Source organism: Rana temporaria, chromosome 12, assembly GCF_905171775.1.
Source record: "Rana temporaria chromosome 12, aRanTem1.1, whole genome shotgun sequence".
Taxonomy (NCBI): domain Eukaryota; kingdom Metazoa; phylum Chordata; class Amphibia; order Anura; family Ranidae; genus Rana; species Rana temporaria.
The window spans coordinates 23,678,995-23,696,321 of record NC_053500.1 but is presented as its reverse complement, the minus strand read 5'-3'; the positions used below and the strand labels follow the sequence as shown (position 1 = coordinate 23,696,321).

Genomic DNA, 17,327 nt, shown 5'->3' with positions numbered 1-17,327 from the left:
AAATTATCGATGCTGTATGCTGAAGCCACTGCCCGTGGAAGAGAATTCCACATCCTAACCGTTCTTATCGCAAAGAACCCTCTACGTAGAATAAGGTTAAGCCGCTTCTCTTCTAATTTTAGTGAGTGGCCGCCTGTCTTTTTAAAATCCCTTGCACAAATTTTTTTTATCCCTATTGTGGGGTGACCAGTACGGTATTTGTACAATGAAATCCTATCCCCTCTCAAGCGTTTCTTCTCCAGAGAGAACAAGTTCAGTGCTCGTAATCTTTCCTCATAACTAAGGTCCTCCAGACCCTTAATTCGCTTTGTTGCCCTTCTCTGGACCCTCTCCAGTTTCAGCACATCCTTCCCGAGGACTGGAGTCCCAGAGCAGGACAGCATACTCCAGGTGCGGCCGGACCAGAGTCTTGGAGAGTGGGAGAATTATGGTTTTATCTCTGGAGTTAAATTCCCTTTTTAATGCAGGACAATATTATGTTGACTTTGCTTGCAGCAGCTTGGCATTGCATGCCATTGCTGAGCCTGTCATCTACTAAGACCCCCACGTCCTTTTCCATCCTAGATTTCCCCAGAGGTTCTCCCCCTAGCAAGTAGATTGCATTCGTATTTTTGGCACCCAAATGCACTATTTTTAATTTTTCTAATTAATCATGTAATAAAGAAATGTGACTGGCCTGTACAGCCAGGGCTATATTCAATTCAGGGGGGAAAGGGAGCAGCTGCCTCGGGTCAGTGTATCCGGGCAGCAGCCAATCCCCCCCCCCCCCCCCCCGACTCATCTACCTGTCCTCTCCGCTAGTTTACGGTGCATGCAGTCGGCTGTGCTGTGACAGGGGAGAGGTAAGCTGTGGGCCGTTAGCAGTATGGGGTGGTGGGTGCAAATTTTTTTTTCCCTGGGGTCCAATCAATATTAAAAGATAGTCCCTTGTACAGCTATCTTCACTGGTTTACTAAGAAAATCCAAAAACTATATTTTAACAATGTTAATATCGGTCTGGGTTTGTGTTGATGGTATTCAATCACTGGTGCATTTGATCTGCAGTTGACCGTCTTCTGAAATGCTTCAAATGAGTTCTGCATTCCCATAAACTTGTATTGGAACGCGAAACTTGAAGGAAGCAAACAAAACCTCCTCAACACAGTCCTCTATTATGCCAATCCAGATACCCACATGACATACTGAATAAAGAAAACATTACACCAATATGCTTCACATAGCACTGCTCAGGGACAAGGGCACATGGAAGACAAGGCAATAGCATGCATATATGTCCAAGAAGAAAGGTCCTAAACTGCAGACATAAATAACATGATCAGAATTACTCACTGCTTCTTCATTGCCTGGGAACATTTCTTCTCTTCCTCCAGACGTACCGCTACAACCTTCTTAACCTTCTCTTCAAACAGCTCTGCTCCTCTAAGTATTTCAATCCAAAAGAAATTGCACCTTTTTAGTTTTTTTTCCATAAACTTCACAGTAACAATACATTTTTACACAAAACATACCATTTGGTCAAGTTAGGTATTAATGAATAATTAATTGCAGTTTAATTTAAAACTAGCACACAGTTATTTTCCCAAGTATGTGGATCTTGCTGCAATTCAGCATTAAACCTAGACCGTTTTTACCTTTCATTTGTACTGCATGTTCTCCCTTATAATACCTATATATACACCTGTAACAGGAGTCACTTTTGGGCACAGATTGAGCCAGGAAATAAAGAGACATAAATTGGATTGTTTTAACACGGACAGTAATCTACCATATATTCTTTAAATGTCTGTAAAGAATGTTGTGACCCAACCAGTCAATAGTGACTCATGTCTATGATTAGCCCTGGCTAGTGAGCTGCTAATTGAGTCAGGCTTCTGGAAGACCTTTCATTGTGCGATAAAACTGCTTAAAGCCTATTGATGTCAGAGTTGTGAATACCTTTCTGTCAAGCTGTATGCGGAGACAGAACGTCTGTCTAGGGATGTGGATTGAGAAGAGATCATTGTGTGAGGGTGTTTTGTTTGAGTTCTGTTAATGAAGGAATGTGCAGTGATTAGGTCATGATAATTATAGCCCGGCGCCGAGATGTCTAGAATGTTTAGCAATTAGCCATCTGAAGGTGTATTGAAGCCCCCCCAGGGTGTGGGTGGAGAGTTTGATTGTTCCTTTCATGCTTAAACTGTATATAAAACTGAAAGCTAACCATTAAAGTTGTCTTGCATTTGAAACCAGAAAGCACAGAGCTGTGTCTCGTCTTATTCTGGGAAATGGGATGGATCGGGCCCTGTTGGTTGGAGTGTCGATAAGCTGTCGTGGGTGGAATGGAATATCGTGGACGGATTTAACCCCTGTTCCATTTGGGGGGTTCCGTTACAATACCCTTTAGGCTGTGGCTCCTCACACCACTCCTCCTAGGAAGGAGCTTGTACAACAACATTTGACCTTGACTGAGGTGGCATGTAATCCACATTAGGTGACATCTGGCGACAAAGAAAAACATCTAAAAAGTGAGCAATACCTGGATGCCAGGAGTTTGGACGCCTTCAGATCTGCCACAACATACAGGAAGTAATAGCTGCAGAACACGCGGCGCTGTATTAGTAGAAATGTAAAACAGATTGCATCCCATACAATTCCTGCTTCATTTTCAGGCAGCTCGCATGCGTCATCTGATGGGATATCTGCAGAGAAGATCATTTTCACATTGCATTGGTGAACACACACACTCACCACAAGATTCTTAAAAAGTTAGTTTTGTTAGGTGGGAACTTAAACCACCTAAAGGCACCTTACATTTTTGAGAAGATGCAAATGAGAGCTCTGGTGTTTTTAGTTATAGAGTTTCTACCTTCATCACCCTGCAGTCTCTTTCTGATCTTTTTACAGTTTACATTTCTATTTTCTCATCACTCTGAAGGGCTGCCTCGCATTACAAAAGAAAATAGCAGGGGGCAGTATAGATGGACAAATTTCAACACTGTCAAAAAAGAAAACAAATCAGAAAACACCTTGCCTGATCAGAATGGCCCGACATTAAAATTTAAAAGCAGGGACTGTGGGCGGCTCCATGTATGTTTTGGCACCTCTGTATACCTGCGCTTTACACCTCATTGCAGCTTTTTTGTTTCTAAAGTGACAATCACTTCAAGATCCACACTTGCTGTTGCCACTGCATGGAGGTTCCATTTTTCTGACGGGATTTGTAATTTATTTTGAATCATTGTGGAAATTATAGAGAATGAGAATAGCGGAAAAGCCCCCTGGTAGATGAAAAGACTACGATAGGCAAGCGCATAGCCTATGCCATGGAGATTTCACAGCTGTAGTTGCCACAAAATCTAAAGGGTGTCCAAACTCTCCACAGTTTGCCTATAAATGAATTACTCTATTTAGGTGGATGGATCAATAACCTACAAAAACATAACAAGAATAAAAATAACCTACTCAAGTCATATCCCTTGATGGTGCAGAACATGCTGAATGTCTGGATGAGCCAGCAGTTATTCTTCATCAATTTATCTAGGTATACACAAGCTCCGATCTGGAAAATAAAAGATTTATTTTTGTATCAGTAGGAAGAAGTGCCCCAAGAAGGAGAACAAAAATGCCAGATTTCCTCTGACTATAACATATTTTTACAATTAACTACATCATACAATCCTGGTATTTCTGCTTTTCATAAAAATATCTTTATCTGCCATTATTAAAATCAATATGAAGTTGATTATATTGTGGTTTATGCAGTCAGACTGATAGTAGAACAACCAGAATGTGCAAGATGCAGCAATCCATAATAAACAATTACTGCCAAAACGCGTAAGCTTTTTGGATGATGTTACTGCTGTAATGCTCCAATAAATATTTTCTATGGAGAAGCTGTCGAGTTGCTGGCCTGTACTTTCTATGGATCAATTATTGACTGGTTGCTACAGGTAATAATCATGTTGCACATCCTGCTCTCTGCTTGTACTGTTAGTGAGCATTTCCTAAAGACATTTAGAGGAGACTTGGGCCTGCCGTGTTAAAAAAAAGATCTATTGAACTGCTAAGTGCCCCTGGGTATTTTTTAAAGGGTTTTAATTAATGAATATTAAAAACCACCCCATTTAACGTAAACCAAAATAAATGTAATGTTGAAAATGTAATTGAGGAAAATCGTAAAAGTACATGACAGCAAAGCAAACTTTGATACAGACAACGCCATGCTTGTCCTTGTAAACAATGTAATCTACTGATAGGCCATGTAAAAAAAAAAAAACATTGAGCATACATACTGAAAGCAGGTTCTTCATGGTGATGGTAAAGGCAGTGTAGACAATCAGATAGTTCCACAGCTTTAGTAAATGACGGACCGGTTTCAGCAGAAGGCTGCCCCCAAACAGCATGAAATGGAAACAGGCCATCAGGTATCCCATACACAGGATGTTTATACGGGTTGTTCCGGTGATGAAGATTAGGCATAGCACAAACCAGAAATGGAAGCTGAACACCACCACTTTTGCCATGTCTAGGTAAGACCTGGGTTCAACAAAGCAGAGGTATGCGATTATGAAAGCAAATCTGTTAGTGTAAAAACTTCAGGGCTGAGATTTTTGCATTTCTGCTGGGTTGATTAGCTACTAGGTTGAAAGCATTAAAATACAGCACGTGCACCACTGTCATTACAAGAACACTCAGGAACAATTTTAAACACTTTTAGCCACCACATAACAGAGTGTACTGTATAGAGGCAGTTTATCTTTTCCAGGCATATATCTGCCTGTCTTTGCCCATTCTGACGCTTTCCATGACTCACCTACAGTGTAGAAAATTAGGAACAGGGCTATACTGGCACAAGTCTCCTGGATCCAAATCCTTACTGATTTCAATGTTGTCCCCAGCCAACATACGGACACAAGCTAAGTTCTCATCCTCAAACACCTGCCACTGCAAGGAGGAAAAGAGCAGCAGCATAGCATCGTCTGTACAAAATAAGATGTAGTATTAATTATATCCTCACAATACAACATCATCTATGTAACATGAAAAGTTTATTCAACCCAAGACTGAGGTTTCACCTGTAGGTACATTCCAGCCTGTTTAAAGTACATGTGAACCCTTACCTTATAAAACAACTCATTCTGTTTAAAATAGAAATGCAAGGGAAAACACATGTGCGTGTGTATAACACATGCATACATAAATAAAATACTGTATAGATTTTTTGTATAAAAAAAACTATTCTCAGCTGCATGAGTGGCTTAAATAGATGGTTGTGGAGAAATAGCAGTACAATGACCATCCCAGTGAAAGGTTTTGTGGGGCCGTGGTAGCACAAGTCTGATCATTAGAGGACAGGCAGCCTATTCTCCCAGCAGAAGCCAGACCATGGACCATGCTGGGATTGATGGGCTTCTATGCCTAGCGTGGTCAGTTTGAAATAGGGAAAGCAGGGGGACTGGGAGGATCACCAGTTATTTCACACAAAGGAAGCAATGCAAAGAGAACAGAATACTTTTTACACAAGTACAGGGTACAACAAACACATCAGGATATGAAATGCTGGGGAAACAAATTATTTGATTGCCCAAACGTTTGTTATATCCTTAGGGGACTCAAGTGACAAGATATTCTAACCCCTATTCAGAATCACTGCTCTAGTATTTTTCCTACTGTAATATTTCAGGCTATAGCAACTTTTCCCAACCATTTACCTTGGAGGAGCCCTTGAAATAATTTTCATGTCTCTGGGAAACCCTGCTAAAACTTCTAAATCGACATGTAGCTTGTGGTATTTTAGCATAATCAGTTAATTATAGTAAGTTTTAAATAAAAGAAAGAATGTAGCCTACCCAAGTGCATTTGACACCCAGGACATATGATTTTTATCACCTTCCTGCTCTATAAATAACTTTCAGTAGTAACCATGAAATAAAATGTTTCTGGTGTCCCCCTACAATAGTCAGTGTCGAAGAGACCCTCTTACATTGGTGTTTAGTGGGAAATTGTCCCCTTGTGTGGCTATGGGGGTTGGGGATCAATCCACCATTGCTCACAGAAACCCTAAGCAAACTCAGGGGGAACCCTAGGGTTCCACAAAACCTATACAAAACCTATACAGCACACTGCAATTAATCTCTTAAACATACTTTTGAAAAATATGAAAAAGAGGGGTGTACTGCGCTAATTCGATAAACTGTAAAGCGGCAACTGAAAATGTTATACAACACTAATAATAATGGTCAAAGGAAGAGCTGCGCTGTTGTAAGCTAAAATGTGACACTAGTGACAATGAAGTGCTAGATAAATATCAATTAAAATTAAGAAACACAGACTGAGTGAAAAAAATAAAAATTATATCTGTAAATAGGTCTGTGAGACCTCAATAAGATAACAAGAAGGGGTTAACTCCTAAATTAGGTAGAAACCTGAAAATGATCACGTGAATAAATAGCAGTCTGTGTGAACAAACCAAAAAAATCCTTAGGAATACCATTACTAGAAGGACGTAGTCACGTGACCCTCTAGTGACGAACCGTTGGGAGGAACGACGTTCTGACGTCACCGCATTGTGCGCCAAACCCGGAAGATACGGGCTGCTGAATCGAAGAGCCGATCAGCTTGATTGTATTTTATATGCGTTATCTCACTGCTTCGATGTAAGTGTGCATTTTTATGTTACTTATTAAAAAAAAATAAGGGTTTTACGCTATGCAGTCCCTTCCTTTTTTTTTATGTGGTGAATCCTGACCTGCTATGTTGTTTGAGACATCTTCTATGCAATATTGAACTACACTGAGGGATTTATGCTACCAATAGAGACCCCAGGCTGGGATATCAACCATATGCGCATATTGATCTCCTATAATTAGAGATCACATCCATCTGGTAAGCGGCAGTGTTATTGTTTGGTGGCACTATCCTGTCAGCACTTTTTCCTGGACTATTGGATTCGTTGAACACTGGGGATATTTAAGTTTATATGGAATATCTGCATTAGTATTTTTTAATATATTCACATTTTTTTGCCTTTGACGTTATTGTTAATGGTATTCCTATGGATTTTCTTTGGTTTGTTCACACGGACTGCTATTTATTCACTTGATAATTTTCAGGCTTCTACCTAATTTAGGAATTAACTCCTTCTTGTTATCTTATTGAGGTCTCACAGATCTATTTACAGATATAATTTTTATTTTTTCACTCAGCCTGTGTTTCTTAATTTTAATTTATATTTATCTAGCACTTCATTGTCACTAGGTTATGATGTGTGTCACTGTACACGCCACCTGTTTTTACTCTATTTTAATACATGTATACTACTTACAATTGGTTCAGTTCATTTTTTACCCCTATCAGCACATTGTTTCATTTAAAGTCCCAATCTTTTTTATTTCATTGTCACTTGTCACATTTTAGCTTACAACAGTGCAGCTCTTCCTTTGACCATACTTTTGAAAAAGGCTGGAATGCAATAAACAAACTGGTCATGTTAAGCAACACATATGCCTTTTTTCCCAATAATTTGTTATCTATTACAACTGTTAATTACATACATAGCAGAAATCCGGGATCGGGGGCTTTGGCAAAATCAGGTAGGTAAAGCCACTTGATGAGGTTGGATCTGGGCTTCACTGGCAATATGCGCCATGGATAATCTGTGCGAGAAAACAAGCCAATGGTTTTTACAGTAAGCAATAACATCACAACAAGCAGTATGAACTACCTCGCCCACTCCCAATCACAGAATGAGATTGAATACATTTCCATAATTGTTGGACACTAGGTTGTAAAGAAAACCGTAAGCATCATTTCTCCAGCAAGAACAAAATTTGGTGCCTGGAGGACCTCAATTACGAGGAACAACTGCAGGCACTAAATGTATTCTCGCTGCAGAAGAGACGCTTGGGAGGGGACATGATAGCGATTTACAAATGCCTCAATGGTAATTAGACATGTGCATTCGTTATTGTCAGAATGCATTTTCGTCTGAATTTCGGTGATGGTCGTGTTAGTTTTAACCAAATGATAATGAACGAGCAGAATCTGAAATCCGTAAGATCCGAAAAAAAAAAAAAAGGTTTATTTTCGTATCATTGCGACAACAGTTCGATATAGATAGAAGATTCCACATGACTGTGACAATAGCGATCTATGTCTATCAAACCTGCGATCGAATTTGCCTAACCTTACTCTATTAGTCCAAGATAATTTGACATAGAGAGAAAAAGGTTCGACATTATAGAGACAATAGTAAAAGAGCCGTTAGTGGTCGCTGCTGGAATGGGTGGGGGAAGTAAAATGATGATGATGTTAACAGAGAACAGATAGTAAAGCAAGCTATAGTTCAGGGATATGCAATTAGCGAACCTCCAGCTGTTGCAGAACTACAAGTCCCATGAGGCATAGCAAGACTGACAGCCACAAGCATGACACCCAGAGGCAGAGGCATGATGGAACTTGTAGTTTTGCAACAGCTGGAGGTCCGCTAATTGCATATCCCTGCTATAGTTCAACTTGGCTTTTTCATGCTGCCATCGCCAGTGTAAACCAGAATCGTTAGGAGTGCAGAGCAAACAGGAAGGAAGTTATATGCTTGAATTTCAATACAACGCAATTCCATTGGCTGTTGGGGTAGACCGTTCGACATGAACAGAAACAAACACATATCGCATCATTCGATACAATCAAAAATATGTAGAATACTGTTCGACATGAAGATTCACCGAAGCAGCTAAAAACATACATACAATCGCCTTGAGCAGACATTTACGGTCAAATGCTCCGTCCATAGGCTATAGAAGAATTCTAATGTTTGACTAGTACTAATAAATTAGTACTAGTCAAACAACATTGGAATTCTAATATAGCTTGTGGGTGAAGTATTTGACAGGAAATGTACGACTGCGGCGTCGTACAGTTTAGCTGCTTCGTCTAATCTTCTTAGAATATCTGACAGACACCATAAGCCTTCAATTAACAGATTCGACCTTAATAATTTTTTTATGAAATTAAATAAATAAAAACAAGTTTCGGGAGTAACTAAATAAATACATTTTTCAGACGAAACCCAAATTCCGATACAAAATGTTTCAGTGTGCACATGTCTAATGGCGATTCCAACGTGGAAAAAAATATTCAGTCTCAGGGGGTGTAGGAGGACACGGGGGCCACAGGAGACGCGCAGGGGGTTTATTCACTGTCACAAATTGGGCCCAAAGTATCAATATTTTGTGTGGCCACCATTATTTTCCAGCACTGCCTTAACCCTATTGGGCATGGAGTTCACCAGAGCATCACAGGTTACCACTGGAGTCCTCTTCCACTCCTCCATGATGACATCACAGAGCTGGTGGATGTTAGAGACCTTGCGCTCCTCCACCTTCCGTTTGAGGATGCCCCACAGATGCTCAATAGGGTTTAGGTCTGGAGACATGCTTGACCAGTCCATCACCTTTATCCTCAGCATCTTTAGCAAGGCAGTGGTAATCTTGGAGGTGTGTTTGGGGTCATTATGTTGAAATACTGCCCTGCGGCCCATCCTCAAAGGGAAGGGATCATGCTCTGCTTCAGCACGTCACAGTACATGTTGGCATTCATGGTTCCCTCAATAAACTGTAGCTCCCAAGTGCCGGCAGCCCCAGACCATGACACTCCCACCACCATGCTTGACTGTAGGCAAGACACACTAGTCTTTGTACTCCTCACCTGGTTGCCACCACACAAGCTTGACACCAGACCACAGGACATGGTTGCAGTAACTCATGTCCTTAGTCTGCCTATCTTCGGCAAACTGTCTGCGGGCTTTCTTGTGCATCATCTTTAGAAGAGGCTTCCTTCTAGTAGAAAAGCCATGCAGACCAATTCGATGCAGTGTGCGGCGTATGATCTGAGCAAGGACAGGCTGACCCCCCACCCCATCAACCTCTGTAGCAATGCTGGCAGCACTTATACATCTATTTCCCAAAGACAACTTCTGGATATAAGGCTGCACATTTCTTTGGTCGACCATGGCGATAACACCAAATTTAACACACCTGCTCCCCATTCACCTGAGACCTTGGGAAGGGAAAATGGCTAATTGGGCCCAATTTGGACATTTTTACTTAGGGGTATACTCACTTAATGGCTGTGTGTTGAGTTATTTTGAGGGGACAGCAAATATACACTGTACACTCACTATTAATTGTACTTTACATTGTAGAAAAGTCTAATTTCTTTAGTGTTGGCACATCAAAAGATATAATAAAATACTAAAATATTTACATAAATGTGAGGGGTGTACTCACTTTTGTAAGATACTGTATATTTATATATTAAAAAAGGTAGCACCGTTCGTCAAACCCCCCCCCCCCCCCATCTCATTTGCAATTTAGTGACTCACTAAAGGAGCAGCAACCAATACTACATTATTATTATTCACTAATATTTCTGGCACAGGCGGCCCCATTTCTTTTTCTATTAACAAATATACCACTTCTGTAAGAACATTATTCTGTGACATATACAAAATACCTCAAGAAAGTATTATTAGAGAGGAAGATCTATACAGCACTGTGATATTTTTATATGAGATAAAAACAATATTGCATTGGCAATACTGCGAGTTGTTGTGCAACTTGACACATGTGAAGTCGCATGACAAGTCAAAATTCGTATATTTCAATGGTCCCCGTTTTAACTGGCGCGACTCACGTCGCAGCAATGCCAAAAAAGATTTTTACACTACTTTGTTCCGACTTCGGTGCAACTTGTTCTCGCATGGTTCTCACTGGTCGCATGACATTGCATTAAAAATCGCATTGCAAAAGTCACACTGTAAATTTGCGTGACTTTGGGGTTCACAATAGTGGAAACCTAGCCTTAAAGGAGTTGTAAATGAAAAAAAAATGTCAGCTTAATGCAATCTATGCATTAAGGTGAAAAAACATCTGGTGTTGCTGCCCCCCCCCTCCCCCGATCCCCCGTTTTACTTACCCGACACGTCAAAAGTCCCGCACGCTCCCGATATCCTCGTCGCCGCACAGCCTGCTTGCTGATTGGCTACAGCGGATGGATTGAGAGCAGCGCAGCCATTGGCTGGCGCTGCTGTCAATCACATCCAGTGACGCGGCTATGGCCGCTCGCTGTATCACGGGAGCGTGCCCGCAATTACTGACCACCATGCAAGCTCTCGCATGACTGTGGTGAGTAATTGCGGGGAGGACCAGAGACAGCCGCCAAAGGGGCCCCAGAAGACGTGGATCGGGGCGACTCCGTGCAAAACGAACTGCACAGTGGAGGCAAGTATGACATGTTTGTTATTTTAAAGGAAAAAAAAAATTCCTTTACAAACGCTTTAACCTTATACCGCCAAAATTATCATAGGAATACTTGAAGGGTATGAAAACATAGAATTTATATTCATGCACTGTGCATTTTACTAGAACTGAATAGATATAAAGCTGTCAAACTCTTTGAAGTAGCCTCTCTGCTGAAGCATTCAGTTATTACTCAAAATTGGCACCAACTTGAACAGAAATTAGTTTTTATGATCTGCAGACCCAAGCAGTTAAAAAGGACAAATGCACTGCAAATTACCTGTGCAGAATGCTGGAGGGATGCCAATACAAAGAAGGTATTGGACAGTCATTATGCTAGCAATAAAACAGCAGTATCTTGGCCAGACCTCCGCAATGGTTTTTCGACGACGCAGGTACAATAAGTAGAGTAGCCAACCAGCATGCAGAGCAGCATAAAAATCCATCCGTTGTCCAATCACGTTTATCGAGATCACAAAACAAACCTGAAAAATTGAGACTGCTTCACCTAGTGCGTTCTATGCTTATCTGCACATATTTTAATCACAATAAAAAGTCGATCCATGCACCATTTTCAAATATTTTTAAAAGTCTGGCTAAGATAAAACACTGCAAGATGCAATTTCCGTTATTGGCCAAACCTGTGTCGTTCTATGATTTAGTTTTACATACTGAATGCCAACTTTCTGTGACTCATGGCTAAGCGCCACCAACTTCTATCCCACTGTACAATGAGGGCGCCTTTACTTGCCACTGGGGCAGTCTTCTTCAGCATTAGAGAATGCCAGTTAGGGCTTGGCTATGAATTCGGGACCTTATAGCAAAGTGTAACAAAAATCAACTAAATCAGAGAGGGGAACAGAAGAGCCTCTCTTTGGTGGGAAAAGTAAGTAAATCTAAGTCAGACAAGGCAAGTAAAGCTAAATACAGTAGATTTATACATTTTTCATAAGTAACAATGCAGTTAACGTAATACAGACTTATCATTTAGATTCCTTCATGAGCCCAGTTGTGTCAGATTTTGCTAAAGCACCATTTGAGTTTAAAACACAAAACAAAATTTTAAACTCAAAATCCAATTGTATATTATTAAGAAATACAACTTTTCTGTAAATACAATGCAACTGTGTATAGAATTCAGCTTCTATTTTAATTGTTTTTGTCAAACCATAAACTGGTTCTAAAGACTGAAGGCTTGTTTGCATTAAGGTAAAAAAACTGACATTGTCCAGCCTCCCCTTATACTTACCTGAGCTTGATCCAGCAATGTGCAAAAGAGCACATTGGCTCCCACTGCTGTCAATCACAGCCAGGCTCTGAAGGGAGCACACGTGAGTGCCCCCATAGCAAGCAGCTTGCTTTTGGGGCACTCGGCGGGGTGGGAGGGTCAGGTGGAGCCAAGAGCGCCGACGGGGATTTGAGAAGAAGCACAGGGGAGGCAAGTATAACATTAGATAGATAGATAGATAGATAGAGAGAGCGAGAGAAAGAAAGAAAGAAAGAAAGAAAGAAAGAAAGAAAGAAAGAAAGAAAGAAAGAAAGAAAGAAAGAGGAGAGATCTTTACAATCACTTTAATAGGCTGAAGTTAGAAGCGGATTGGTTACTATGCACAACTGCACCAGATTTTATGTGCTCCAGTTTTAGTAATTCCCGCCCACAGTGTCAACATGTCTGTAACTGTCAATAACATATGCGGTGATCTGAATTTGTGTCCCTGTTTTCAACGGCTAACTGACCAGGCCTTAAAGTGGAAGAAAAACAACACATCTTTCCCTAAAAACATTAGCTCCTACATCCTCCTACCTATCCTGCATACCTGCCTAAAAAAGATCTGCGCGCTTACTTCTCTTTAATCTACTTTCAGTTATGTGATCCTGCGCTCTGGCTCCCCTGTATTAGTGAGCGGCTGCTGCAGGGGAGAGGAGGGGTCTTTTTATACAGGGTATGCAGGATACATAGGAGGAGGGAGCATTTTCAAGAACAGTTAGTGTTAGGCTTTTCTTCCACTTTAACAAGGAAATGAGCATTACTCCCACAATGCCATAGATTATTTATATTGTATTGTAAGATATGCAGTCATAATGTAATAAAGGCTTTAGTATACATTTTACATAGTATCAGGCACACCACTGCCTATTGGTTCCTCCCCCATTTCAAGGAGACAAACATGGTTGTACTTTGTGGCTCTCTGACAAACTTCAATAATCCTATTTGGTATGCAGTTTTTCTTTAACGATGTATTGCATACTATTCTGAACATTAACAAGTGACCTAAATTAGTTTAGAATTTCATAAGCAAGTACATTTAGACCCAGCATCTCACCTCCAGTCCAAACTTGTAAAAAAAGTAATTGATAAAGTACTTTGAGCAGTTAACAAGTCCATCATCAAGATTCTTCCGTGTGATGTTGTCAAAGATGCTTCCAGTAATGGGGGTTGTGAGCTTGTTGTGTACCCGGTAATAAAGTTGGTGCCGGTACACGGTTGCTTCAATAGCCATCAGAGCCAGAACAAGGAGATGGTTCTACAAGTAGAAATGATCAATGACAGAGGTCTCTCATTGTATTAAAAATACTCATTTAAAAAAGGAGCTGAACACTGAAGGCTGCATCATACAAAAAGGCAGGCAGAGGGCAAAGGACTAATATTGCCTTTGGACTCCCTGCAGCTAGAGTTGCCACCTCATATGAATTACAAAGTTTCTGAGGCCAATTTAATGCAGATAAGTCACCAAGTGAGTTTAATTACCACCTTAATCAGCCACAGAACCTGTGTAATTAATATGTGTTCGGTTTTAAAGGGATGAGGTGGCAACCCTAAATGCAGCTGATCCTTTCCTCATTAGGGATTCACCATGACCTCTTCTGCAATGAGTTTGTCTAAAGGTGCCCATCTTGATAGACGTATGTTAGATTCTCCAGCAAGGAGAACAAGCAATACAGTGCTGATAACTGACTCAAAATCTCCTGAGACTAGAAGGCAGAGGCAGCAGTGTCTTAGATCTCACATTAACATTTTACTGCTATGAGATTGTAGGCACATGAAGGAGACTGTAGGCACACGAAGGAGACTGTAGGTACCCTCACATATCAGGAAGTGTCCTACAATTGTTTTAAGATGAATTCAAGACAAAGAGTACATTTTCACGGTACTGCTTAGGTACAATTAACAATTCTAGATCTTCCTAAAACATAGCTAATGTTCAATTGAATTCAAATTTCACACTATGTACACCCGTCTCCTCTATTTGGGGTAGTAAAACCTACAGCTTGAATATCAATTTACAAAAAAAAATAAAAAAAAAAAATATCAGGAAATTATAGTGTTTTATACACTCAGAATGTTAAGGTTTTCTAATAAAAATGGAGGGATGTGTGATCTAGAAAACGTTGAGGCGATATGAATACATAAGTGTGATACACATCTGGCCTCATTTATAAAAATTTCTAAATAAAGAACTGGCGTCCTCAAAACAAATCACAGATTTCTGTTTGTTTCTCCTCTAAAAGAGGAAATCAAACTGCTTTCTAAAGACTAAACAGACTGCTTCAGACAAGGTTTCTTTTAGATACTTTTATAAATGGGAACATCCACATGTGTAAGGCCTTGTTCACATGGGTGTACTACAACCATATTTGCCCTTGTGTTATATTGGAAAGGGGCGGCTTTGTCCTTGCTACCGCTGCATTCCAATTGACATGGAAGATACTGTATGCAGGGGGATGGATGACACACCTGTGCATCCTCATGAGGGCAAAAACACAGCCCTTGCATGGGTGTACACTGTGGTATACCTGTGTGAATAAAGCCTAAGCAGTGCAGCTGTTCATTGACCCACAAGACCAATGTGCAGCCCTCCCCCCAATTAATCTAAACGTACTCCTAATTGTGAGGAGCGCTGCACATTGGTTTAAATAGATTTAGATTTCTCACAATTTGAGGTGTGGGGTAGTGCTGGCAGTTGAGAAATTGTTTTTTTTTTTTTTCATTTTTTTTTTATATATATTTATTATCATTTATTTTTATATATTTTTTTTGTATTTATTTTTAATTTCGTCTGGCAGCTCACAAGGTTTCTGTATACCCACAAGTCTGACTGAGATTCGAACCAGGGGAACTGAACATGAGGTATCTAAGCGTTAAATCATGTGTGTTAAAAAGCTTCCCATTCTCTTTGCTCACAGGAAGAGGAAAACTATACAGGTTACAGCTCAGTTGGAGAATAACTAGACACAATGGGGTTTATTTACTAAAGGTATATATAGGCAATTCTCTGTGCAAAGGAATTGTCACTTAGCTTTGTCGATATGATGCAAATTCACAGAATACCCAATAGCATGCAAGGGAAATAAAACACAATAGTATTCTTGGTTGCACGTGATTGGTTATTGGAAGTCAGCTTCAGCTCATTTACCAAGCTAACATAAAAATTCCCTTGCCAAGTGAATAACCCATTTGCCTTTAGTAAGTGAACCTCGATGCATTGATATGATCACCCTGCACCAAGGATAACATTACTTTTACTTCTCTAAATACAGAGTTTGCTCTCTGTGCATACTGTAATATATATAAAAAGGGGCAGCAGATAACATAAATCTTACCTGGAGACAGGGCAAAACACTGTCTGCACATTTACGCAGACCTCCACACCACAAAGCAGGGTCCACGGGTGCCACATATAAAACAGATCTCTGTAAAAGCTCATTCGAAATTGGACTGTAAAGACTTCCATTGTGGTATAAGCCCTAAGAAGGAACAACAATCACACTATGCATTGACATTGATGATATATAAAAAAATAATAATAATTTAGATGTATAGGTGCTGTCAGAGCTTGAATTTAAAGCTAGTGGGACTAAATTACCCACTAGCCATGTGTACGTTGTTGGAAACAGAACTGTGAAATAAACTAAATAGAGTTTGTTGAAGACCCCACAATACATATAATCAGAGAGATTAAGCCCAACAGCACCTGATAATAACTTTGTAAGCTTGAGCACTACTGAAAATTAAAGGAAAAGAAAACCCTTCACTGATCTTTTGGAGCCTACAAATAAAAGTTCAATGAGGCATTTATCTCCGAAGAGCGCCTTCTAAATTAATTGGGGATAAGCATGACCCAGTGCTTGACTACTCCCCACAACCAATCACCCCTATAAATCACTACTGAGCTTCCACTCAATCAATGGCAACAGTATTGTGTCTACTGACCTCTGTGCAGTTGGAGGAATACTCAAGTGGTTTAACAAATTTCAACTGATACATCATTTTGCAGATGACCATGAAACAGGACCATACGGTAGAGATGTTGGATGCATATGGACGCAGGTGTGAATATGGAAGCGCAAATACCCAGGGCATGTAGAAAAGACAATTCATCAGAGACACCTGAAAACACAACACAGCAAGGTCTGTACTTTGTCACATATGTCTATTAAAATGTACCACTTAAAAGGGTTCTTCAGCATCTTTTGGACAGAGGAATACCGTCCTGAACAATAAGCTGGTATTAGGGCCAGTTAAGATCTTGGAGAAAGATGAGTGCCTCTAAGTCTTCAGGACTCTTCTAAACTCTTTTCAAACAGACTCACAGATGATAATCATGTCCCAAAATGAGGTAATTGTGATAAATTCCCCACCCTCTCAATGGGGGGTATCTTACTTCTAACTGAAAATCGAAACCTCAACTTTAGTGATAACATATACACAGGTGCATGTTAAAAAAAAAATAATATCAAAAAGTTAATTTATTTCAGTAATTAAATTCAAAAAGTGAAACTCATATGTTATATAGATTCATTATACACAGAGTGATATACTTCAAGCATTTATTTTAAATTTTGATGATTATGGCTTACAGCTAAGGATGAGCTCCGGCGTGTCCTAAACGGAGATTCCCCTTTTGGGTGGAACTACGCTTTAACAAGCAGTAAACGAGCTTCAAAACAAGTAATCCCTGATCTCTCTAACTGCTTGTAATGCAAGATCACAAAAAAAAAAAAAAAAAAATTCAAATAGTTTGTCGGTTTTACCAGCTTAGGCCCCCTGTA

The 17,327-nt window shown here is 40.1% G+C and overlaps 1 protein-coding gene across 1 annotated transcript in view; it reads right to left on the bottom strand.

Moving 5' to 3' along the window:
- LOC120918332 (piezo-type mechanosensitive ion channel component 2-like) overlaps window positions 1–17,327 on the bottom strand; it is an 83,595-nt gene that overhangs the window by 36,217 nt on the left and 30,051 nt on the right. Inside the window, exons 20-29 of the mRNA XM_040329870.1 lie at window positions 16,489–16,665; window positions 15,879–16,022; window positions 13,601–13,801; window positions 11,557–11,761; window positions 7,533–7,634; window positions 4,793–4,958; window positions 4,272–4,515; window positions 3,442–3,538; window positions 2,516–2,678; window positions 1,330–1,419 (exon numbers count right to left, since the gene is read on the bottom strand). Coding sequence (XP_040185804.1) covers window positions 1,330–1,419; window positions 2,516–2,678; window positions 3,442–3,538; window positions 4,272–4,515; window positions 4,793–4,958; window positions 7,533–7,634; window positions 11,557–11,761; window positions 13,601–13,801; window positions 15,879–16,022; window positions 16,489–16,665 — 1,589 coding nt within the window. The remainder of the gene's footprint in view (window positions 1–1,329; window positions 1,420–2,515; window positions 2,679–3,441; window positions 3,539–4,271; window positions 4,516–4,792; window positions 4,959–7,532; window positions 7,635–11,556; window positions 11,762–13,600; window positions 13,802–15,878; window positions 16,023–16,488; window positions 16,666–17,327) is intronic.